Source organism: Drosophila kikkawai, chromosome 2L, assembly GCF_030179895.1.
Source record: "Drosophila kikkawai strain 14028-0561.14 chromosome 2L, DkikHiC1v2, whole genome shotgun sequence".
Lineage (NCBI taxonomy): Eukaryota > Metazoa > Arthropoda > Insecta > Diptera > Drosophilidae > Drosophila > Drosophila kikkawai.
The window spans coordinates 4979252-5004571 of record NC_091728.1 but is presented as its reverse complement, the minus strand read 5'-3'; the positions used below and the strand labels follow the sequence as shown (position 1 = coordinate 5004571).

The 25320-nt window shown below is 43.4% G+C and overlaps 1 protein-coding gene across 4 annotated transcripts; it reads left to right on the top strand.

The window, feature by feature from the left end:
- Positions 1-1661: 1661 nt before the first annotated feature.
- Positions 1662-25067, top strand: Tsp (Thrombospondin). Of its 4 annotated transcripts, none has more exons than XM_017168573.3 (14): positions 1662-1689; positions 2321-2598; positions 9138-9269; positions 10356-10422; positions 10481-10796; positions 10859-10988; positions 11113-11250; positions 13867-14061; positions 14384-14501; positions 20556-20677; positions 22754-23076; positions 23147-24630; positions 24697-24830; positions 24907-25067. In XM_017168573.3, the coding sequence occupies exons 3-14, from the start codon at positions 9185-9187 to the stop codon at positions 24975-24977; spliced, it is 3183 nt and encodes a 1060-aa protein (XP_017024062.1). In that variant the 5' UTR covers positions 1662-1689; positions 2321-2598; positions 9138-9184; the 3' UTR covers positions 24978-25067. The 4 variants fall into 4 exon arrangements, with proteins under 4 accessions (XP_017024062.1, XP_017024063.1, XP_017024061.1 ...); XM_017168572.3 differs by having other exon boundaries at positions 1677-1751; XM_070289118.1 differs by lacking the exon at positions 1662-1689 and adding an exon at positions 1937-1958.
- Positions 25068-25320: the final 253 nt, after the last annotated feature.

Sequence of the window (25320 nt, the reverse complement as noted above, 5' to 3'; positions counted from 1 at the left end):
TTGCGGGTCAATGATGTAGGAAACTAATTGAACATCGCATTGTTCGGGATATTCAGTTGCTTTTTACAGTTTGTATTCTACAAGTCCCACTTCCTCGTTTAATTTCCGGAATTACCAAAGCTTTCCGCCATCGATCTGGCCACTCTATCGGCGCTGTTTACGCAAATTTTGCACGTGGGCGTCTCGGCTTACTCACGCGTCAAAAGAAACACAAACGAAGACAAAACGCGCTCTGCTGCTGCGGCGTTGCTTTTCTCCAGGTAACAACAACAACGGGCAACCAGTCAACAGCTGAGAACAAAACAAACTGCAATCAAGGCAACAACAAGTTGTTGCTGCCTCCGTCGCACAGTGGGGATATTTGGGGGTTTCTCGTTGTAAAATTTATAACTTGTGAACGAAGAAAGTTAACAGAGAAATTTAACTGAGATATAGATAATTAAAAAATAGTTTTGGAGATACAAATATAAATATATAATATAAATAAAATATACAAAATATGTTTTAGCTTTTAAAAATGTACAATAGTACATAAAGGTTTTTTATACCCTTGCAGGGTATTATAATTTCAGTCAGAAGTTTGCAACGCAGTGAAGGAGACGTTTCCGACCATATAAAGTATATATATTCTTGATCAGCATCAACAGGGGAATCTTTCTAGACATGTCAGGAAGAAATAGATTTTTTGGCCATTTTTGCAAAATTTTATAAGGGGTTACATCATTAAAATTTTTGATTTTCATAAAAAATTGAATTTTCAAATTTTTTAAATGAAGTATGCAGATTTATTCACTGTAGAAAATCTTGCACAGAACAGTTTTCAGATTTAAAATTAATGCTCTTTTGGCAGAGTTATGATATTTTTAATTTAAGAAAAAATCAAGAAGTTTTTTAATATAAAAAATATTCTTGATCAGCATTAACATGCGAATTTTTCTAGACATGTTCGGAAGAAATCGATTTTTTGGCCATTTTTGTGAAATTTGAGGGGTTAAGGGGTTACATCATTAAAATTAGCAAAAATGGCCAAAAATTTTGATTTCTTAAAATTTTAAATTTGGTATGCAGTTTTTTTAAATTAATAAAAACTAACACAAAACTACTTTCCGAATCGAAATGAATGCATTTTTGGCTTAGTTCTGATATATTTTAATTGTTACCTGCAAGGGTATACAAACTTTGACTGGTCAAAGTTAGTTTTCTTTCTTGTTTTTTATTAATCTTAGTTTAAACAAAGTTTATTAAAAATAATCCGTTATTGTATTTAATATAATGTTTATTAATTTATTATTCTAGCTTAGACCGATGAAAATTAATTTCCTAAAAAGCAAACTGTCAAATTTTTATTATATATTAATAATAGAAATTTTTAAATTAATTAAAACAAACAAATAAAGAGGATTCATGATCGACTTTTATTTGATTTGACCTGAAATATGGCGTGTTTGCGTGTTTTTTGAAAATCTCAGTTTACTAAAACTTTGTATTTATATTATTTAAACAATTTCCTATATGTGATTTGAAAACATTGCTCGCAATCATGATATTTTGTAATTTTCCAAAGTCTACTCCTCAAGAGACCCCATAGTTCGCCGCTGCTTTGGCCGACTGCGACGCCAGCCGCTCAGCCGCTTCGAGCCAATCGCTCCCTTCGCATTTTCAGTTTCAGTTGGCACGTTGAACAAGACGGTACGTGGATCGGATCAGTCGGCGATCGGATCGAATCAGTGATCAGTGGGATCAGTAGTCAGGTGGCAGATAAATCACGGATATCTCACGGATACGGAACGCTGAATGGGGGGAAATGCGCGCTGCAGTTAGTTGGCCGTGATCTATGGCCGCTTTTAAGTGTGTTTCTCAAATCATTCGGAACCGGTGACAAGATTTCTGACAGCACCCATTCATGCCATGCCTATCTCGGGCAGCATTCAGTGCAGCATCCACCATCCACTGCCAAGGTGTCCGCGATCGCGTCGCGTTTGCGTTCTGGTCGTTAATAGCATAAAAGTGTTTTAATTTTTATTGGCACGAACGGCGAGAGTCAGTTGTTGTGGAGCAGTTGCCGTCGCCGGAGGATCGGATCAGGCGTCGTCGCGTGTTCGCCTCCTCGATCCCATAAAATCAGCTCCCCAAGATCTTCGCGTGTGTCCCCTTTCCACTCAATCCCAATCCGCATCCGTATCCCAATCCCGAACCCAACCCACCTTCGACTTCTCCATTTCCCCCCCTCGCTTCCAATTGTGGTTTATGCTTGTCGCTTGGAGATTTTGAAAAGGGTTTAAATTATCTAATGCATCCGTTTCGTTATCGATTCTTTTAGTGTGAAGAGCCTGCGATTTGTTTGATCTTTCGGTCAGCACATATAATAAAAGTGTCTGTGTGTGTGTGCGTTCAGGAAGCGGCGGAAAGTGTGGAACTACTCGTAAAAATAACTCAGGTCGTTTCCATTCTAATTTGCGCGTTGACAGCCGCAAGTGGCGCAAACAGCCTAAGGAGCCGTACGTCAGTCTCTCCCCCAGAATAATTCACTTAAATCGGTGCAGCAGCCGGCGCACCTCTTGAGGAGCGAGTGGTACGTGCAACGTCCTTGACTAAGAGGTGAGTGTGAAGGTTAGCCCCAGACCTCCAGGCGGAGGCGCTGTGAATATAGTACGTAAGCCTCTGTGTGTGGCCAAAATCTGGGGTAACCTAGAGTCTACTAAAATAAGTGTAAAGTGTAGTCACGGTTGGTTCGTGAGGTTCCTGTCCTGTACTTAAGGAAGCGGGTCGTTTTAAGACATTTTTATTTGCATATTTTACAATTTTAAGGAAGTTTAAGTTCAATTTCCGCAGGAATTGCGCTGTTTAAAATTGAATATAAAATCAAGGAAATAACCACAACACATAAACTCTATGATATTAAACAGTATACCCCTAATTCAGTTTAACTAAAAATTTTTAATTTTAAACTCTATTTTATGCTCCGCTAATCGCCAGCCTTGTTGATAGGCCAATAAATGTATAAATGGTTTTTATATGCGTCTCCTGAGATAACAATTTATATCACCGCCATTTTATATCTGATGATAAATCATGCTAATTGTTGTTGTAATTCAAATACTATCGATACATATTAATTAGCCACACCCAGCAAGACAACCGCAATATCGCTGTCAAAGCGGCCTGTGGCATCCACAGAGGCCGACCGAGCGACCACCGACATTAATCTATTGAAGATCTTTGGGTTTATCTGCTTTGGCGCCGTAAATACCAAAGCCGAGTCATAATTTATTAATTACCGGACTTTCCACACATATTTAAGAAGATTGTCCGATTGCGGTTTATGTTTCTGAGAGAACTATAATTATGTGATCCTATAAGGTCAGCATATACAGAATTGTTTGCTCTGCAAAGCTGAACGGCAGCCACAGTTTGTGAACACCGTTGACCAAATTTGGATGGAGACAGCTTTAGATTCCAAAGGGATTGTTAAATACATTTTGGGATAACATATTTGAGTTTATTTGGCTTGATTCCCCCATCACTTGGCCAGTTTCTACTGGGCTCCACTGCTACTCTATGCCAAGCGATTCAATTAAAAGACGCCCACAGCAGCGATCTCCATAACAATTTATAACTGCCTTTCTAAGATGTCTCACAGACTTGCGGTTATTTTATTATTTGAATATATTACTCAGCGGCAGTGGCGTCTTGGCTTAAAGGGGTATTGGTCTAAATCGTGGCCTTAATTTCCTTTGGGCCTTTAAATTTAATGCGTTATAAACAGGGCTTTAATTGGTTTTCATAGTCAGGTAATGTGAGATTTAAAACAAAGTTGTTTAGAGTTTTTTTAATAAATTATTTGTATAAATATTCTTTTCATCAAATTTCCGTATTGATTTGTGTTTTAGTTATATGATATATTTATTACTAAGGTTTTCGTTTCCTTTGTCACTGCTCGGCCATTTATTTTTACCCCTTGCCTACACAAGTGACTCCTCACACTTGGCAATATCTTTCTCAGCGCGCTCACCATATATAGAGCTGGCGTTTGACATTATTAAAACATAAATAATATTTCTATTGTTGGTATTGGAATTTCCGCTTGGCAGCGAGTTATGGGTTCATAAACAAATGCAAATTAAATGGAAAATTGTTGCAGCAGCAAATTAGCGCATCGTCAGTGGAAAGCCATTCAAATCCAATATATCCGACCTTATGCGGGAAATCGGGCTAACAAATTTTTAATGCTTTGTATTGACTCGTCTTAAATTTGCAATTCAAATTGATCGTCACAATAAAGGCAGCAGCAGAGGCCTTTGTTCGCTGTTTGGACTTGCGGTGTCAAAACTGATTCAGTCCGCGATTGAAGACGGCGACTTCGGTTTAATGGTTAATCAACATAAGTTAATGGGTTTTCGGTTTTGGCCTAATGATAGATTAAACACATTCTCAAACGTTTTGACAAGATCGCCAACATCAAAATAATAAAGCTGAGCCAAAAATCCATCCACTGGCCAGTCACAAAAATATCATTTATAACCTGTTGATTAGATCCATCTGGAGAAGAAGAGAAGAAGATCCTCGCCATTGGTTTCTTTATAATTAGATATTCAGCACTGATATGCAAATTCTGTAAGTCAACGCAAAGACCACTTGGTGTGGTCCCGCAAACACCTGATGCTATTTTATATAATTATATGGCGGCTATATACGCAGCAGCATGTTGTTTATTGAAGTTTATGGCATTATAATATGATTTCGGACAGATTCTAGCTGCTGGCTATTTGTGGCTGTGTAATTTATTCATGATGTATGATTAGCTAAGAAAATACTTAATCAAATACGTTTTTAAAGTGTGTAAAAATGTCTCAAATATGTATTTAATGTTTGGATACACGATTTCTTCGCTTACTCAACTATTACGTTTTCAAATTCCTACATTTAAGGCCACAATTTCCATCATCTTATCAACTCTGATTGAGTAACTTGGCAGGTGGCAATTACCATATCCAAAATCTCCTTTTCCCGAATAATATATAATTGACAGAGCTTTCAGTATTTGGAAATAGGACCATGTACAGCCACTGAATGGTCAACATTTCAAACTGTCCACTGCTGCCTTGTTTCGGTGGGAAATAAGTAGTGAAAAACGTATTGAGAAAACAGCAAGATAAAAAGATTGAGCCAAAGCCGATATTTAAATACAGAAATCAATAAAATGAGGACGTCAAGTGCCGCTCGAGACTATTGAACTCGGTTTGGAGTCCAATCTTAATCTTGACACTTTCACGCACCGTTCGGCCAGGCCTCGCCGGAAGTCATACAAAGTCTATTATGAAGAAACCAATTTATCAGGCTGCACCGAATCAATGCAGTTCGGAGCTCAGTCCAATTATAATGTGCCTGGATATATAGTTAAACAAAGCCAGAAGAAAGTCAGCTGCAAATGAAAATCCGCAGAAGAATTTCCCTAAGTGGCTTAGCCGGGGCCCCGCTGCCCCTCTGCTCCCCCTTTCTTGCCGCTCGTGATGCGTAGGCGCCGTCATAGATTTTTTCCATGTCAAACCAGCAACTGACAGCAGGTTTTCCAGCGATTCCCCGAGCTCTACGGCTCGAACTGAAGCCGAACCGAAGTTTTCGGCTGAGCATTTAAGCGCGGCTGATTTGATTTCAGTGACACGACGCTTGCGGCGACGATGGACGCGAAACTTGTCCTGCCCACACGCGACTTCACTCCAACTGAGACCAAGACGGCGACTGTGACTGCGACTGCGACTGCGACTGCGAAGTCAGCTTTAGCGGTGTGAGCAGTGTGAACAGTCGCGCATGCGCAGAAGCTGGCCGGGCGTTTTCTTTTCGTTTTAATTTTTGCGCCGCTTTAAACGCCCGAGGGGACAAGGCTGTGGATGTGGATGTGGTTGCATGCTGGCTCCGACCGGCAAAAAAAATCAAAATATTTGAATTTCTAATGCCATCCGAGGGCCGATACAAGAGTGTATCAGTGAATCATCGTTATTAAGGAGAGGATACTCAAAGCTAATTGAGTTGCTCACCTTGTTGTCTTTGATTAGATAAACCACATGAGTTGTTCATTTAATAGAGTTTGTCCTGTGGTTCTGGATTCTTTTTTTAATTAAATTCGATTTACCTTTTATCTTCGATAAGCCTTTTATTTGATTTTGGAAGACATTTTGTCCAAAAGTTTTACAAAAACATTACCAGTGAAACTTGATGTTAAAGAGTCGGTAGAAATGGTTCGATATCGCTCTTTCAAGATTGCAAAAACAAATCGTGAGTGTTTTTTGAACAATTATTCTCGTATTCGTACATTTCTATTCAAGCTTTTTTGTTTTACTTCATTAGCACTGAAAATTATTCAAATTTTTATTCAAATCCCACCTCAGTCCAAAGCTTTCATATCCCCAGAACAGCCCTCGCCAGCCAGGGTTCTCGTTTCCCTTCCACTGTCCTCGGGCTAGCCATTCAATCTGATGAAAATGACTTTTCCGATAAGCATCAAATTTCCTTTGATGATAGTCCAGCAACGCCTTTGTCACCGCCGTGACAGTCGTCACGCTAAACCCGTTCGATCGGCTTGAGTCTAACCCGGCAGGGGTCTAAAACCCGGCTAGTGGGTGAAGATCTCATCTGGAAGGGGATACCCGATAGCATCCCTTCGCAGTTGCGGTGACTATGATGCTGCGGCTTCCGTGTGCTTTTGCTTTTGCTTAATTAAATGTCAATCAATGTACTCATCGCTTTATGGAGACGGACTTTGTGTCTGATTTGTCCGCTTTATTAAGTAGATGTGGCGTCGTCTTCATGAAGCTGCCGGCTGCTGCCGTTGTTTTTTGTGGTTGTCACTCTGGCGTCTCCATGACGAGATTCTCTGCCAGAGGCCTCGGTTAGTCGGTTGCGTGGGCGCTGGCAGAGATATATGCCCGGCCTATGCATGATCTATACCGAACCGATGGCATTAAAAAGTATTTAATAAATTTCGGGGGACCGAGGATTATGTGTACATTTGGAAGGTGTTTCCACTTCTGGTTTCGTCTCTGTTTTTTATGTTCTGGGGCGGATTACCTGGTTGACATTTTGTGGGAAAAGTTCTGGTAGCCGCGGAGCCATCTTAACTGGCTATTAATAAACGTTTCAATGAACACTTGGCACAGATCTCAGGCATTATGCTTGGGTTAAGTTCTTGGTAACCTTTCACGGAATTTGAAACGATTGAATAGCTCGGAAGACCTTAAGCCTTGGAAACTTATAGGTAATGATCGGGCCTAGATGGGATTGCTTTCATATAAGCTATAGTCTTATGGGAACAGGAGATGTAAATTGAAAAGTATATGCAGTATTTTTCAATTGAAAAATTGTTGATTTTATTTCTTATAACGTGATTAAGTGAGGGATTTACTTGGAACTCTCTTGGATATATTGTCACTAATATTCCTTAAAGTCAATACAGCTACCTTCCAGGTAGTAAAGTTCTCAATGGCCTTGATCCCTCCCATAGACTGGGCAAATAAAACCCCTAAAATATTCTCAAATGCTCTTAGCTCGCAAGTGCCTGCTAGTTTAACTTTTCAGAGGAGGAGACCCACTAGAAACTGGGCTGCTCGAGCTCCGGTAATTGCGATTGCGCCCATAAATGGAACAGATCCTACGGCCCCGTCCATCCACTCAGTGACTCAGTGACATTGTAGCCAAGAGAACGAGAAGCCAGCAACGCCAATGACAACTGCCACTATAAATCCATAACTGTCAGTCAACATTTTGGACCAGTATCGGAGAAGGAGAGGAGTTGTCGTCGTGTATAGTATGGCCATAACGACATTTGCTTTTGGCTCTGACTCTGAACCTCTCGGAGTCTCGGCATCGGAGCCACCGTTACCACATTCCTGGGACACCTTTAAGCCAGAGCTGAGCCGAGCAGAGCATCTCGGCCACATTTCTTGTGTTTATTTAAGCACGAAAGTTGTGTAATGGCCGGGAGATGGGATCGAACAAGGTCTGGAGGAAGGTGGCTCTACCCATTTGATTTGTTTGTTATGCAGTTTACAACACTTGTTGGCGTTTTTGTGGCTCTCAAGTGATGAGCCAAATGCCTAATTGCAACTGGGTATATTTTTGTGAGGCGGAAAGGGATCTCCACTTTGTTTTATGACTCCCACTCGCTTAATGCCAATCAGTAGGTACTTATTACAAGCTAGATCTTTCTACATTTTATTTTATTTCATTGATCGTTAAAGTTGCGTCTAAGGTAATTTATGATCACTCCACTGCAGTGGAAGTTCTTCTCCCTTCGCTTCCGAGATTTATGTAAGTTAGATCAAAAGTTTGGTGTAAGACGACTGATGATGCTTTGTAGGAAAAGCAGATGGCCAAAAAAGGCAGAGCAGTGGAGTTGTTAAGACATTGCATAAGTTAAAATCACTCTAGTAATTTAATTAGACCAACTCGTTTCTGGTTGTTCATATTTTTCCTAATCTCGCCTAGATATTCCAGGAAACTGTTTGAGAAAATATGCAGTCCCTTAGTTCATCATCTAGCGCCGTGCTCCCATCAACCTTTCCGCGGAACTTCCTCTGGGGGCAGCACCTGAAAATACACCTAGTCAAAAACAAAGCTGAACACACGCACATTAAATAAACATTTATTTAAGTTTTAGAAAAAGAGGCTGGCAGGAAAGAATGATTGCAAAAATCCGACATAAATCTCCACAATGGGCCCCCAAAAAAATTACAAGAAGAAATATAAAACTTAAGCTCCGAAATGCTTTATTGTGATGACGCCCACAGATGGGCCAACGAGATGAAAGACAAAGAATGGGGGGATCGGGATGCAGACAAATATTTTTATATAGATACATCTAGGTGATACCCGACCAAATACTTCCGGCCAGGAGAACGGCAACGCTTGTTAGAAATTTAAAAAATGCAAAATATTTATCAATCTCTTTTAATTCTTTTCTCGCTACACAAAATTTAATTTGAATTTTATTTATTGTTTTATGCGATTTTATTTTATGCCCCGCCACGCAACGCATTTAACCGTGCGTTTTATTTTTAAACATAAATAAACAACCACCGGCTGAGGAGCTAGCTCTGATTTTCCCGCTTTATCGTCTCTGTTTTCTGTTATTTATATTGCAGTTGGACGGAGGAGACACACTCGGAAGACGGCGGCCACGACGACCACGATGATTTGGACGCGCGTGCTGCTCGTGGGGCTGACCGCCTTGGCGCTGACATTCGTGGAGGTTGCATCACTCTCACTCGATCCAGGTAGGTGCAGTGCAGATGCACTGGGAAATAGTAAATTTTGGTTTAGGAGAATCCAGTGGGGGTTTTGACTTAATAAGAAGATCATTTCTGCTTTATAAAATCGATTGTAATTTGCAAAGACTATGCTTAAATTAAGATCATTTTTAAACATTTTATTATTAGAGAGAATAAATATATTAAACTTAATCTATTAAAATATTTTTGCAGTGTAAATCAATACCAATATTTTCACATTTTTTTATGGCTCAACATGCGAATGTCTGCAACGTCAATGTTTGCCGATAAACGCCCAAATGGCAAACTTTTGGTCACCAACTAGCGCCGTTTTATGTAAATTTCGAACTGAATCCCAATGCAAACGTCGCCGCCTGACAGTTGGGCTCGTTTTCTGCTGAGTTGCTGACCTCCCACTCCGTAGATGGCGTTACTGCAGCGCGATCACGAGCACAAGGCTTGGGATTCCATGTCCATGTCCATGTCGTGAAGGTCATCGGGGCTTGAGCCTGTCAGAAGTTGGTCGCAGCATGACAAATAACCGCGCAAATGCGTGAAATTCTATATGGAGTCGTCGTCTTGACGGATTCCTTGGTCTGGGCAAATACGATTGCGTCTCAAGCATTTATTTTGGGTTAACACGATCCGCTATATTAGAGGCAAAGTCTCGCGGTGACCAAAATAAACAGTTCCATGTTCCGCGCCCGAAGTGCTGTAATCTCTGGCAGGCGCAAAACCGATTGCCAATGTTTGTGGATAAATAGAGCAAGTGGCTGAGACGGAGAAAGAGAGATTAACAAACATGTGGTTTGGCCACCTCAGTGCTTTATCTTTGTTTGTATTTAGTTGTTTGTTGATTTGGTAATCAATATGTTTGGATATCGCAGAACGGAAGTTCTTCTTGAGGGTTTCGTAACTGATCTTCAAAAACATAACGAGATAAGGCACGGAACTGAGATTTCCCTCTTTCCTTTAAATAATGATAGGAGTAAAAAAGAATATAACTTTAATAGCAGGTTGATTCTAATAAAACGATTAAGTAAATGCAGATTAAATTCCTTTACTTTATCATTTATAATTCATAAATTTTAGTTGCCTCTGCGGAACTGGAACAGTTTATACGAAAGGGGGATGTGGTCATATCCACCCGTCACATAAGGTAAGCAGACTTTAAGAACCATAGGGAGCTTCTTAATAACATTCTTGCCACCACATAGACCTCGCCGCAAGCTGCACATATCCATTGAGGCCCTCTTTATGATCGACTTCCCTATGCTGAAGCACAAGATGTCCTTCTTCCTGGACCGCAAACAGCAGCGGGTCACGCTGGACATTAGTGCTAATGGGGCCACCGAGTCGAGGAACTTTGAGATACCCAACATTAACGAGACGAGCACCATTCGCTCCCTGGCCCTGCAGTTCTCCAAGAACAGGATAACACTCCACGTGGACTGTAAGCCGAGCACGCATCACGACATCGACATGAACCTGGCCAAGCTGTATACTCAGATGGATGATCCGGTGATCAAGCTGGTGAGTGACAGAGATCCCTACTGTCCCACTGGGGGATAAAAAGTTTTCTATTTCCTTGGCAGTTTCGGGAGCGCAAATATCCGTTGCACTTCGATGGCGACATGGAGCACTCCCTGCAGCGAGCCAACTGCCAGAAGGGCTATCATAGACGTGGCAATCGCCGCATGCTGCGCAACAAGATCACAGAACGAGGTAAGTTATGCAAGACTTTTAAGAACTTCATTTCCAATTTCTTAAAGAAATCTCTTCAGCCAATTTCTTATAATTTAGGGATATATTTTAAAATAAAATTTCTCTCTCTTTTCAACTATTTTAGAGAAGAACAAGAAGCGCGATGTCCGCGGCTGGTATGAACCGACCATTGCCCGGGAAGGAGTCGTCGACCACAGAAACCAGGAGGTGCCCACGAACGTAGAGCGTGGCGATATCCCCGTGCTGCATGGCGACTGCGAAGGTAGGTTGCCCAACATTCATTTCATCCACCCATCACGCCCAGTGGTGGATCAACTCCCCACGGTAGTCTGAAGGCAGTCAAGGAATCTCGGCCCAAAGGCGTGGCCCCTTCCTACGGCTCTGGGATTAGATGTTCGCTCTGATGAAATTATTTGGCTTTTGTCAGTTGGCGTTTATGTCAACGGAGGAGCATAGGTGATTCAATTAGGCAAATGTGGTAGAACAGCCCAAGTCGGTGTAGAAGCGTGGGCAGGGGAACTGATTCGGGGGATTGCTGCATCGAGTGGGGGCTTGAAAATTTCAATGGCATGTGCAAGTGAATGAACGAGGCCTTGAAAACGAGAGAAGGCATTCGGAAAGTGCAGCCAGAAAATTGTGAATGTTTAAAGCGTAAAATATAGGTAATTCATTACATAAACAATAATAATTCGTAGGAATTTAAACCAATCCCCAACAGAATGAATTGTTTTGACTTGGCTAAAAATATACGGCCCAAAATGACACAATTGTTGACGTTGATTGATAACTTACGAGTGCCATTTATAAGTCAACTGATTTATGTGGGTTTCTAGACTTAAAAGGCAACTAACTTATGGATCAAATGGTGTAGAAGTACCTAATGGTTCTGAAATGGTTTAAGAACTCTGCATAAGAATAATCAACCAGGTTAATAACCTTGTAATCCTATTGCCCTGAACTTGATCCGGTTGCCAAAGCTGTAAACTATCTTCACTTAACCCGCTAATACCTTATAAATCTGGCAAGCGATTATTAATGAGGCAAACGCACATCCGCTGCTGTGTGATATAGCCATAAGTACCCTCATCGAAGTCACCATCTTGGCCAATAAGTCGCCGCTAAGTGATCGGTAGGGGGAGAGGCGCCCACAGAGAGCGACAACACTAATGAACGCCGAGATATGACAAAGCCCCGTGCATAGGTTGTGCACTCGCTTTAAACTACAAACAGACTCGTACATTGGCACCTGGAGTCGAGTCGGCATAATTATTATTTATCTGGCTCAGAGCAAAGACACCAAATTGGTAGCCGTAGCCCGCTCTGATCTGTACCCACACAATCTACTCAGCGGGCATAAAGACTCTAGGCTACACCACGAAAATGGCACAAGTTTCTTTTGAGAAATAAAGGAAATTTAAAGAAATTATCAAGCTTTGAGTTATAAATTTTTTTTAACAAAGATAGTTAGTTGCTCTAAATGATCAATCAATGACAATATTACAATAAGATGCGTAACTTCCACGTATTTAATTTTCCATGTCCTATCTTATATCTTATTGTTTACAAGTATATCATCTTTCTTTTTTAGTAAAGTTATTTTTAAAAAAAAAATTTCAAATTCTCATGAAGTATAACTATAGTTATTCCCAGTGTACTTGACTTGAGTACAGACCGGCATGTATAAATCGCAAAGGCAAAGGCAACGACAACGGCAATCGTAATGAATGAATTACGTGGCCAGGCCGCCGACGAACCAGATAGAAGCGAAGGTTGCCGAATGTGGCCAAACCAAAACGAGATCGAGATCACTGGCGGGGCGGGGTTAGGATGTGGTGGGGCTCGGTCGGACTCGGAACGGATGCGTTTGGGCGTTAAGGCGGCGGCGTTTCAGTGTTGACAAAACTCACTCAGGCAGTCAGCCAGGTAAACCGACAGAGTCGTACAGATGTGCATATGGATGGAGCGGACCACTCCGTTGAACTAGTTTAGTTGTTGCCATGTGTCTTACACGATGTCATACAACTTAAGCGGCCTAGAGATGACAGATCCATAAGCGATATATTGCAATTTGTGGACTTTTCTAGGATTCCCCGCATTACAAATTGAGTTGGCTTTAATTTTGCCCAGAAGCAGTCTCTTTGGGATACCTGTTTACAGTTCTGGTTATGGTAAAGACTTTATAGTCTTAAAATAAATTAAAAAAATATATTTTAATTAGAAACAATATTATTTTCCGTTTGTAGATTATATAGATTTAGAAAGAAATCAGTTATGAGTTTATCAAGGGGTACTTCCCACACATATCACGATAATTTCCGATAGTTCCTGTGTCAAAGTCTTGACGAGGTTAGTCACTTGGATATCTCATCAGTAGAGTTTCCTGGCTTATGGCATAAATTAATGCAAGTGTGATTCAATCCACTTACCAATCCGAAAGATACCCACACACAACGTGCACAACTTAGGGCCTGGATTATTCAAGTTTCACCAATTAATCAGCACACTGACTCATCTCTAGAGGGAGACCAGGATTTGGTGCTCCGCTTTGTTGTCCCATTGCATTAAGCTGCACTAAAGCCCCGATCGCATTAGCAGCTGTTCAAAGTCCCGACGGAAGGAAGGAGTTCGCTGGAGCGACAAAGCGGATTAGGCTGCAATCAGAGACCTTCTGGTCCACACTCCGGCTGGGATCTGCGAGTGCGAGTGCGATTTTGCATCGGTTAGACCTTAATCTTGTCAGACGCTGAACGCTTCCCACACACATACACACACCTTTTGAGGGAGGGTGTTCCTGAATTATCGTTGCTTTATTTAAGTCCCCAACTCAACTGTTACTTTACCCTGATCTCTGTTCCAACCCGCTCATTGTTCCAAACAGACGCCCTCGCACGCTCGCTGAGCGATTTACTGGCTCTGGTGAAGCTGCTCCGCGAAGACGTCGCCCACCAGCGCCAGGAGATTGCCTACCTGCGGATGCTCTTGGAGAACTGTGCCGGCTGCAAGAATCCCCTCAGCGGAGACAACCAATTGCGCCTCGAGCCCGACTGCCGTTCGGCAAATCCCTGTTATCCAGGTGAGTAGTGCGTTTACGCAAAATGTAAACTTTTCATTTTAGTGGCTTAAAAAAACATTAAAAGCTTTTCTCTAGTACAAAGATGGGCCCTTATTTTTAGAAACTATCTTAAAGAAGACTCTAAATATAATATTTTTTATGTAATTTAACCAAATACTACAAAGACTTATTCTTATTAGTCTAAGCCCAAAAATTATAAGATATGATTAAGATCCTTTAGAACATATAATATTTTGCAGGTGATAATAAAATGCAATTATAAATTATAGTTAGGGCTTTAAAATAAAACAATTCCTACATATAACCTAATATTTTCTTGCAGGAGTGGAGTGCCTGGACTCGGCATCTGGACCCAGATGTGGCCATTGTCCTCTTGGCTTTATTGGCGATGGCAAGACCTGCAAGCCGGGCGTCACCTGCGCCCACCTCGTGTGCTATCCGTAAGTCCATCCTTATGTTCATCCTTATGTGTTGTCCGTGAGCGTGTGTGTGCGGAATTAGCGCGGCTCATGGGGACTTTAATGGCGTCAAGGGCGTGGCCACCGCATCCATGTTAATTGTATTTGTCATGCTGCGACTCCGAGGGCTTGAAAAGCGCCGGCATCCGAACGCCTCTGACTGTGCAATTATTTGCATTTTGCATTTTGCGACTTGCGTTTGGCCTTAATGGCAATTTGATGTTGTTTATGGTTTGATGATCTAGGCAAACAGGCAACTCCTTGACAGTCCAGCAGTGTCGCTATCCTCATCTGTGTGTCTCTGTTCCTGTCTATATATCTCTGTGATTGATAAGCACGTGATGGCCATTGAGAAGACACATTTAGGCCTTTATTTGCTGGATGAATTCTACGAATAAATGGGAGCAGGGAGAGACCGTGGACTTAAGCTGGTTACACAGAACCGCGTAAGTGGATTGGGCTTAATGGCTGCGAGTCATGTGAGTGATTCTAGGACCGGTTCTCTCACCTCAGCCCATCCGATAAGCTCCATCGATCGCAGATATGTCAATTTGAATGCGAAGTCTTCCTAATCCCTTGTCACACCGAAAGTTTTCCATTTTTTACGTTTATGCCTTATCTAAGCCGCATCGCCAAGTCGGGCTAAGATAGTTTAGGCCGTTGAAGTCGAAAGATAAATATTCAAATGATCCATAAGAGGGGGCTTTATCTGCCAAACGATCTCTTTGATCTGAAGTATTGGGATTCATAATCCAGTCACCTGCCGACATAATATAACCATCATATCTGCGGCTCTCACAAGGAAAGTCTTTCTCCAAAAAGACATCAGGAACCACCCACAGCCCCGATGGCCAGCCGGAAGAGCTCATGAACACAGTCGGAAATCAATAAAGAACCCAGTGAGGATTGTTCTGGCCCCGATCTCCGGTATCGCGCCGCTGCCAAATTTGTGTCGAATCCAACTAATTATGCAAAAGACCCACAGCACTGCTGGGGACTCTAATAAAAACATTATTTCGGGCACAGGCGCATGTCATAAATATGTTAAACAAAACTATAACAAGTTATGCGATGTAACGGAGCTGGAGTTGGGTAGAATACACTGAAGGCATTGTCCGACAAAATGCAACAAAACCTTTGGCAATACGGAACGTTAAGCTGTGCGGCCTGGACCACAAATGGCACTTGAAACAGCCGCATAAATTAGTTAAATGTGAGCTGGAATAGAGAACCCGCACACCCAGTTTAGAGCTCGGGTTCGACAGAACTCCCAACTCCCGGGCTCCCAAGAAGCCCAACTTCTGACTGACTTCATTGTGTCAGAAGGTCCAAAGTGATTTTGGACTAGGAGAAACCAGGGAAACGCGAGAGGCGAGCGCCTGTTCGGCATAGGAAGCCCTCCTCCGGGCCATAAATTTGTGTAAATTATTGAGAAGAGCCCGAATGCCGGCCAAGAACCGATGTGTGGTGTAGGTGTCTAGGGATCGCTTGGGCTTGTTTCGTATTTGTTTGTATTTCTTTGGATGGGTGCGTCCTCTCCCCGCTTGACCGTATTTCAATTTGCATAAAATTGTTTTAAATGTTGTCACGACGTCGATCGTCTCGTTACTGTCATCTTTCATTATCGATGAAATGTGGCCGATGTGTGTGGTAGGCCGCAAACGATACTCTGTTTTCCCCTCCTCATTTCTAGTCCCAGTCCCAATTCCAATTATTTTAATTTAGAACCCACCAAATGTCACCTGAATCAAATGCGGCGTCATGGCTAAACATGATCAGCGCTTAGCTTGCCTTTAGTTTGATTCCGGCTCCCATTCTTTAGGAGACTTGGAAAGACGATCGATTCTATTAAAAGGCCGTAAAACTTGCGCTAATGACATGCACACCTGTTGATCCTTTGTTGTGGCAGTTATCGTGTGTGTTTTATGGGGGTATTGAATTTAGAATAGGTCCCAATAGGTCCCTGTCCCTGTGGAGTGATCTCTTTTGTGTCCGTTGAGATAATGGGCCGAGGTTTCATTCTTAGTGCCTCGGCTGAACTCTACATTGATTCCCTACATTCTTTTGTATTCTTGGAATTTACTAAAATGAGCATAAAGGTCATAAATATAATTTATAGTAAGTAAACTAATATCGGGCTATTTGAAAGTCATAGTAACATTTCTTTTGCAATTCTTAAATTAGACACTTGAGATTTATAAGGACACATTACCATTAAAAGGAAAGTGCAAAAGATAAAAAAAGGATACCAGCCATCTTCCTGAAGTTGAATCTCCACTTTTATTTGCATTTCGTATTCTCCCAGCACTTTCCATTTCCAAGGGCCCCGGCACAGGTGTGCTGTGTTGACCACCTGAAAAGCCAATCATAACTTAGCCCCAGGCCGATGACAGTCGGACGCCAGGCACCTAGAAAGATTTCACTGCGCCGCACACTTTTGTTCAATTTAAATTATGCATTTGATGAAATAATCAGCGATGCAATCAAGCTGCAGTCCCCGAACCAAGGCAGATAATATTACCATCTGTAGATGGGGCGATAGCGGCTGGGAGTGTGATTCCTGGACCGATGGCAGCTGCAACATGTGTTCGGGCATGTTGGACAGTTTTCCCGCGACACAATTCCATTTGATTGTGGCAACTTTCCCACAGAATCTCCATTTCCCTCCTGCCCCCCAATTTCCACCACTCCACCCCTCCGAAAGAGCCAAACAAAACGTTTACGTCTCAAAGGCAAGAGCGGGAAAAGCCAAGAGTGGAAGCGGCAGCGAGCTGGTTCACGGCTCGAAACATCAAAGTTCGGTGGAACGCATATCTCAGTGTGAATCAAGTTCGCCTACGCATTGGAAAAAAGTGGATCCATTGATTCCAAGTCGTTGTTGTCGTCGTCGTTGGATTCGTTTTTGTTGTTCCTCCTCTCGCTGCTGCTCTGGTGCCGCTCTGGTGCTGCCCTGGCTGTTGACTCTGCGGCTGTGGCAGCATTTGACTGCTTGAATTCAAATTAATAGGTGGCTCTGGCCTCGTTTATACCTGAGGGGAGTTTGTGAATTACTTCAGTGAACGATATTAGGATCAATGATCTTGTCTTTAATTAATTAATTCGTTATTTTATTGTTTTAAAAATGATTGTTCACCTCTTAATGCAAATAGACTACATATTTCTATAAGAATTTTTGATGATTTCTAAGAAGTATTTCATACAGAACTTTTTAAAATATGTCCAGCTAGCTTCTTATTTAATAATCCCATAGTTGTACCCTTTATTAAGTTTGACATATCGTATCGCCGCATAAACATTTACGATGCCGGTTGTCGGGACCGTGCGCAGGCGCAGCAATGAAAACAAAAACAAGCCCCGACCAAGCCGAGTCGAGATCAGGCAAGAGCCAGAGCCACAGCCACAGCCACAGCCAGAGTTGGAGCTGAAGCTGGAGCCGGAGTCAGAGCCGCAGTCAGCCTCGCAGATAAGTGGCCTGTGGCAAAATAAACGCCGCTTTATGGCAGTTAGCTGCAGTTTGTCCAGAGCGTGCGCCACATTCGAGGATCGGGGTAAGGGAGCACACAGGCGATTGAGGATTGGATGGTGGTGGCACTTCTCCCCCTGGAAAGGGAGCTCCTTCGAGTGGCAGCCAAGTGCTTGGTGGCTTCGTAGCTGCTCTGGAGTGGTTTGCATTTGCATGGCATGCGCTACCATTAGAAGCCATTTGGAGGAGGTTAATGGCAGGGGAGCGAAATGTGGGGAGTCCGTAAGAATAGGGGCTACGACCGAGCTGACTGGCAAATAGACCATCAAACGGGCTAAAGGGTTATCCAAAATGTGGGATTGGTGCCCCTTAAGAGGACTTAAATATAATAATATATGGAATACAGTATTATCCCGACCAGTGAACGGCGACGTCCCATTGCCACGAGATGGCCAAGGGAGTGTGGCTAAAAGCCTTTGCATGCTTCGAATCCATGTTCACACATTACTCAGGCCCTGCTCCTTCACGGGACCAGCCCTCCTCCTCCCCGGTTGCTTCTATGGCTCTTTTGGTCAGTGTTTGGACTCGAGGAAGATCGCGGGGACCTCGCCAGCAAATTGGAATTATGAATTATGAATGCGTGGTTAATAAAAAGAACGTCCAGCAAGAACGGCAGTCGAGACAGGGCAAGTGGGTCCGTCATGCTAACCATCCAGCATCCAGCATTCAGCTTCCACTGGATGCAGTGGAGGCGGCTGGAGGGCGGGGTTAGCGGCCGAAATGCTAATGCGTTCCTCGCTGCGCTTGACTGGATATTTTCCCAGCACTCAAACGAAGCCGCACCGAGCGGCGGACCCAGACAACATGGTCGGATGAGCCGAAACAAAGCAGAAAAGCGCAAAGTGCTGGCCGAAAGGGAACCAGAAGGAGGCGTGCGTCTCTGGGAACGTAGCCGGAAAGCGAAAACCCCCACGCAGCACCCAAATCCCAATACAGCCTGGCCGAGGGTACCCGGACAGCGCCTTGACTTAGACCGCTTGCCACTTAAGTACTTAACACTTTTTGCTAATTGCGCGGTGCCAGTTGGCAGTTGCCAGTTGGAGGCCATACCCGAAATGTTCCACGGCAGAAGACAATATTGACGCACACACTCGGGATTGGACAAGTGTGTTGCGGCCCACCATGGAAATGCCAAACCCTGAAGCTGATGGGTCTCATCATCTGACAGCACTAAAAAATAACACAAAAATCATTTTTTTGCGACTCGGCCTGTTTTTTCTAGCTAGCCAAATGTTGTTTTAATACCCTTTTTAAAATGAGAATATTGAATTTACTATAAGGGTTGATAATGAAAATGTTAACCTTGATTTGAAAAGCAAGTTGGAATTATTTTCCTATTTAGTCTTAATAGTTTAGACTTTACAGAATGCAGCTTGACACCTTGAATAATACCAATAATATACATAAATATTATGTTTGCTACAAGTAATTAGCCTCCTTTTTACAGAGTATAAAAGCGCTGTCAGCTTTAGAAATCCTCAAATCTTGTTTCGTCATTATTGTTAGCTTCTCGGGCCATAGCAAGCTGGGAAGCTAGGGCCAAGTCCGAGTCGCAGGGTCCAAGACTACAATTAACTCTGACTCTGTGTCTTCCGGCAGGCGAAAACGCACTGCACTGCATGTGCTTAGTCATAAAATATTGGAAACTATGGCTTCTGGGTCAGTTGGGCACGGTAGTTCTTGCTGATGGGTGATTTTCCTAGGAAATTGGACTGCCATGAGTTATGTCCTGACAAAGTGGGATGCAAAAGCGAAACACAAACCGAGCTGCACATGGCAATAGAGATGGAGATGATGGCAGAGGCCCAGCTGCAGATGAAGATGGGGCCGCGTGTAACTGTAACCCCGAACCGAAGCAACTAATGACCATGTCATGATATGTAAATATTTTGCAGAGCCACAAGCAATCCCACACTCCGGAGCATAAATAAGGAACGGTCAGGGAAATTTACATGCATGCAGTGCATTCGGATATGTTGTGTTTTGGCCATGGGCCATCCGCGTCACAGCCTACACAACACATGATGTTGGCTCTGGGCTTATTTATTTGGGCCTCGCTGGCTTTTAATAAGATTTTCTTGTAATTGTAATTTGTTTTCTTTTCGGGATCCGCCGCTGCCCTCCTGCAGGAGGCAGCAGGCACATGTCTCGTCGCTTGTCGAACCCCGCTTTGTCGGTGCTTTTGTGACCCTCGCCCTCTCATCCTCTCTCGAGCGCTGTCCCCTCCGCGGGTAACCTTTTCTCCTTTCCAACTCCCAGCTCACAGCTCAGTGGCCTTTGTGTAACCATTTCCACTAGCCATCATTAATAAATATGCCTTTGTGCGCCTCGGACTGTGTGTGTGTGCAACATTAACAGTCTTTTGTGGCTGTTTGTTCCTGCCTGTCGGTATTAATAAAAATAAACAATATGCCCCAGAACACATAGCACACACTCTCCCACTCCCATACCCATTCCCATTCGGATCCCTGCTCGATCGCATTAACAAAACAATCTGTGTCTCCCTTTTGCAGAGGCGTCCAGTGTCACGATAGCGTGAATGGAGCCCAGTGTGACTCCTGTCCGGCCGGCTACGAAGGTGATGGACGCACATGTTCGCTACGTAATCCTTGCCTGGACACACCGTGCCCCTCAGGTAAGTCGAAACAGAGTCGGGCCTCTATTGGATTTGCTTTGGGCCCGCTATCTGTTCCCTCCCCTCAAGTGGAGTTTTGTCTTTTGGGGAATTTGTTGGTTTTATGGCTAATTTGGGTTTGTTGTGCCATTAGCTCAGCATCGAGCTGGTTGATGGGTAAACATGGGATCATAGGACAAAATTTAAGGAAGAATTAGAAGAAGGAAATGGTTTGGAAACATTTTAATTGATTGGAATAAAGGGGATCAACGAAAAGTTTTAATTATTAAAAACCAGTAGTTTCAGAAGCTTTAAGCTAATTAAAGAAATAATGTATGTATAGTAAAAAAAAAATATGCTTTGGATATTATTTGATAATATTTATATTTATTAATATTTTTAGAATATCTATTTAACCTTCGATGTCGAGTTTAATAATATCATTGGCTATTTATTAACATGAATTTAACAATCCACAGATATTTTGCTAGAAACCTTATCTCCTAATAATCCCCAACCTTTTGAGTTTAGGGTAGCCGTCGGTTCACACGACTATTTGATTTATTAATGCCAACTTCGGTTAAATTCAGCTAATTTCGGCTCTCGGGCTCTGAGGACTCGCCGACCCTTTGATTGAATAAAAAAACCCTCGAAAATTATATGGTGCCAGGGGTAATTTCTGGCTTCCCGCGAATGTGTGAAACAAGACAAGGCTAATCAGGGCCCAGTTTCTCAACTCGGTTCCTGGGCGTGCTGGAATGTTGGGGCCCCCGTCAGTAGTAAGTCAGTCAGGTTGGCAAATCGCTTTGCGGCAGAAGTACAAAGAGCAGCTGGATTCAGTAGAGGTGGGATCCATTAGCCATGGCGGTGGGGAGACGTCACCAATTACACTACCTGATTACTAATAAACAATTCTCATTTGTACTAGGCAACATTCTAGTGCCCTCGCATAATGTGCAACACTATCAGAGGCAGAGCCAGTACACGGCCCGCAAATACTCGGTCGTAACGAACTAATCCGCAGCGGGAGAGCTTGACACACGCCTAAATTACTTGCTACCGAAACATAGAAAGTGCACATATTGAATACTACTACCAATATTAGTCATAAGTTGTAAGCTCTACGATTGGCAAACAGCGGAATTTAAGTATTAGCAATCCATCAGCAAAAGCAGCAAAAAAAAGAAATATTCAAGCAAGCAGCGAAGAAACAATAAAATTATACTTTTGATAAATCGTTGCATAGAGTACATATAGAGTACATGTCCCATTTCAATGCCCAGAAAGTGGAGTCTATAAACGTGTAACGAAATTTGTTTCCCTCCCCGCCCCGATCGAAATCTCCCAATTATTGTAATAAAATATGAATAATATTAATAAACAAAAAATGTATGCTGTAATTTTTTTCTATTTAATAAAAATAAACTCAAACATTGGCTCTATTTCATTTTTTGGCTCTCAAAAATCATCTTTCACACATCCCACATGTCTGTATATCGCATCATGTTTATACACTATCATTTTCTGGTCATGCCTCAGAAGATATAATTGTCAGGGTAAGTGAGTTTATTATCTGGTAGAGTATTATCTAGAGCAAAGCTTTGACTCCAGAGTCAGCAGAACCTCTGAAGACATTCGCACAGTGTCCTTTCTTATTGAACAGTTTTGTAAAACCGCTTCTTTCCCATTTTTTTTTTTCTATAAAGTCAAGCTCTAAATTTTATTATTAACTTTAAATTATTATATCTTAGATTACAATATAAATAAAATCATAAATACATATTTTGAATGAAAACATTCTTTTCTTAGCACTTAGCTAATTACGCTTAAAAAATTAAAAAAACCTCTTTGACTTTTATTTACCATAGGGACTTATTTTCCTTCTCCGATAAAAAACTGATATGAAAACCAACAGGATATATTTTATAGTACAATTATGTTTTTCTGGCCAGAAGCCTGTTGAAGTTCCCCAACTTGTCTTCACTAAACACATCATCCGCTGCCACTAATCCCCCATTTCATCAACTAAACCCATTATTTGGATATCACTTATATCCGTTGTGTTCATTTCCCGCTGACCTCTCTTGATTGCATTAGGTGCCCAGTGCCTACAGGTAGGCTTTCCGCCTCACTTCCAGTGCATCACATGCCGGAAGGGTCACGAGGTCAACGGCACCAGCTGCCGGGACGTGGACGAGTGCCGTCTCTACATGCCCTGCGACGATCTCACGACCTGCACCAATCTTAATCCAGGCTTTCAGTGCGGACCCTGTCCACCAGGATTCGATGGTGTCCACGCCCATGGATACTATGCGGACTTTCTTTCGGTGGAGTATCGCAAGCAGACCTGCGTGGACATCGATGAGTGCCTGTCGGGCTTCTTCCGCTGCCCCGACCATTCCACATGCATCAACGAGATTGTGAGTGACTTTTAGAGAAGAAGATACGACTCTCTTCAGGAGTATACTAACTACCATGTCACTTCTGCAGGGTTCTTACCGATGCCAGTGCCACGAGGGCTATGTAACCAATGGCACCTACAGCTGCCTGGACCGCTCCTCGGTGGCCGTGTGTCCGGATGGCAACGTCTGCGACCGGAATGCCGTGTGTCTGCTGGCGGATAACCTGCGGTACCAGTGTCGCTGTAATGTGGGCTGGGCAGGAAACGGGGTGATCTGTGGGCGGGATCGGGATCTAGATGGCTGGCCGGATAAGTCACTCGAGTGTCCGCAGCTGCATTGCAGGCGGGACAACTGCCCCGATTTGCCCAACTCAGGGCAGGAGGACGCCGACTTGGATGGCCATGGCGATGGCTGTGACGAAGATGCTGACGGGGATTTGGTGCAGAACAACAAGGACAACTGCCCGTTGTCCTACAACACAGAGCAAGTGGACACGGACGGCGATGGAGTGGGCGATGTGTGCGATAACTGTGTGCACAGACATAATCCCCGCCAGCTGGACGCCGATGGGGATGGACGGGGTAACGAGTGCGACGAGGACAGCGACAACGACTCTATACCTAATGAGGGCGATAACTGTCCGCTCCTGCCCAATCCGAATCAATCGGATGTGGACAACGACGGCGTTGGAGATGTCTGCGACAATTGCCCCACGATCCCCAATCCTATGCAGGAGGATCGCGACATGGACATGGTGGGCGATGCTTGCGACAGCGGAATAGATGGGGATGACGACGGAATTCAGGATTCCGAGGACAACTGCCCAATGGTCAGTAACTCGGATCAGCTGGATACGGACGGGGATGGCAAGGGCGATGCCTGTGACGATGACATTGATGGCGATGGCATACCAAACTATAGGGATAACTGTCCCCTGGCCAGGAACCCCAAACAGCTGGACTTTAATGGCAACGGCAAGGGCGACATCTGCGAGGAGGACGAGGATGACGATGGAGTGCCGAACATCCTTGACAATTGTCCCAACAACTCAATGATCCACCACACGGACTTTCGCACCCTCCAGACGATTCCCCTGGATCCCGACGGCGACTCCCAGGTGGATCCCAACTGGGTGGTCCACGCCAACGGCACCGAGATAGTACAAACCCTCAACTCTGATCCGGGCCTGGCCGTGGGCAACGACTCCTTCGGCGGGGTTGACTTCGAAGGCACCTTCTACGTGAACGACGACACGGACGACGACTATGCCGGGTTTGTGTTTAGCTACCAGAGCAACCACAAGTTCTACGTGGTGCAGTGGAAGAAGGGCTCGCAGACCTACTGGGAGCCGAAGCCCTTCTACGCCTCCGCTGAGTCCGGCGTTCAGATTAAGCTGGTAGACAGCCTGACAGGTCCTGGGTCTAGAATGAGGAACAGTCTTTGGCACGAGGGCGATACGCCCGGCGAGGCAAAACTATTGTGGAAGGATCCAATGAGCATTGGCTGGAAGGAACGAACCTCCTATCGCTGGTCCCTGGTCCACCGACCGGCCATTGGCCTCATCCGCCTGCAGTGAGTAGTGATGAGTCTCTCGGGAATTCATGATATATCCATGTCATATTCGTCTTCTCCTTACAGAATGTTTGAGGGCCACCGTCTGCTCATGGACTCGGGCAACGTCTACGACTCAACGCTAAAGGGCGGACGGCTGGGCGTGTTCTGCTTCTCCCAGGAGATGATTATATGGTCCAATCTGCAGTACAAGTGCAACAGTGAGTAAAGCCCAGTCGAGGAGTCTTCAGTCCTGCTCATGCTCATCTATCCCTCTCTTTTATCTTCCATCAACAGACCACGTGGATGCCCTGATCTATAGAGATCTGTCGGATCACCTCAAGACGAAGGTGGATCTAAGCAACTGATGAGTCCCTCTTGCGAGCTTAAGTCCTTCTGCCATCCATGTTAACCAAATTAATGATTAATGCTAGGCTAAGTGAACACAGATACTACATAAGATAATAAATGAGTTGCAACCTTTTTTCTAATATAAAAGTAAACTAAAACTACTCTTTTAGAGAAGATATATTTATAAAGGAAAACCCCTTTGGAACTGTTATAGGAAACAATATTCTATCTATTCAAAAACCAGTACAATTTTCATAATTAAAAGTCACACCGAAAATGTTTTTAAAATACAAGTTTATGGTAAAATTAAGAATCACTCACTTTACCTGGTAGAAACACCTTCGAAGCCTTTATTGAAAA

Bases quoted from the DNA above. Each gene is read 5' to 3' on its own strand.
- Tsp (XM_017168573.3), top strand. From the start codon at position 9,185: ATGATTTGGACGCGCGTGCTGCTCGTGGGGCTGACCGCCTTGGCGCTG. The intron at 9,270-10,355 runs GTAGGTGCAGTG...CATAAATTTTAG, and splicing joins ATCACTCTCACTCGATCCAG to TTGCCTCTGCGGAACTGGAA. The intron at 14,502-20,555 runs GTAAGTCCATCC...TCCCTTTTGCAG, and splicing joins GCCCACCTCGTGTGCTATCC to AGGCGTCCAGTGTCACGATA.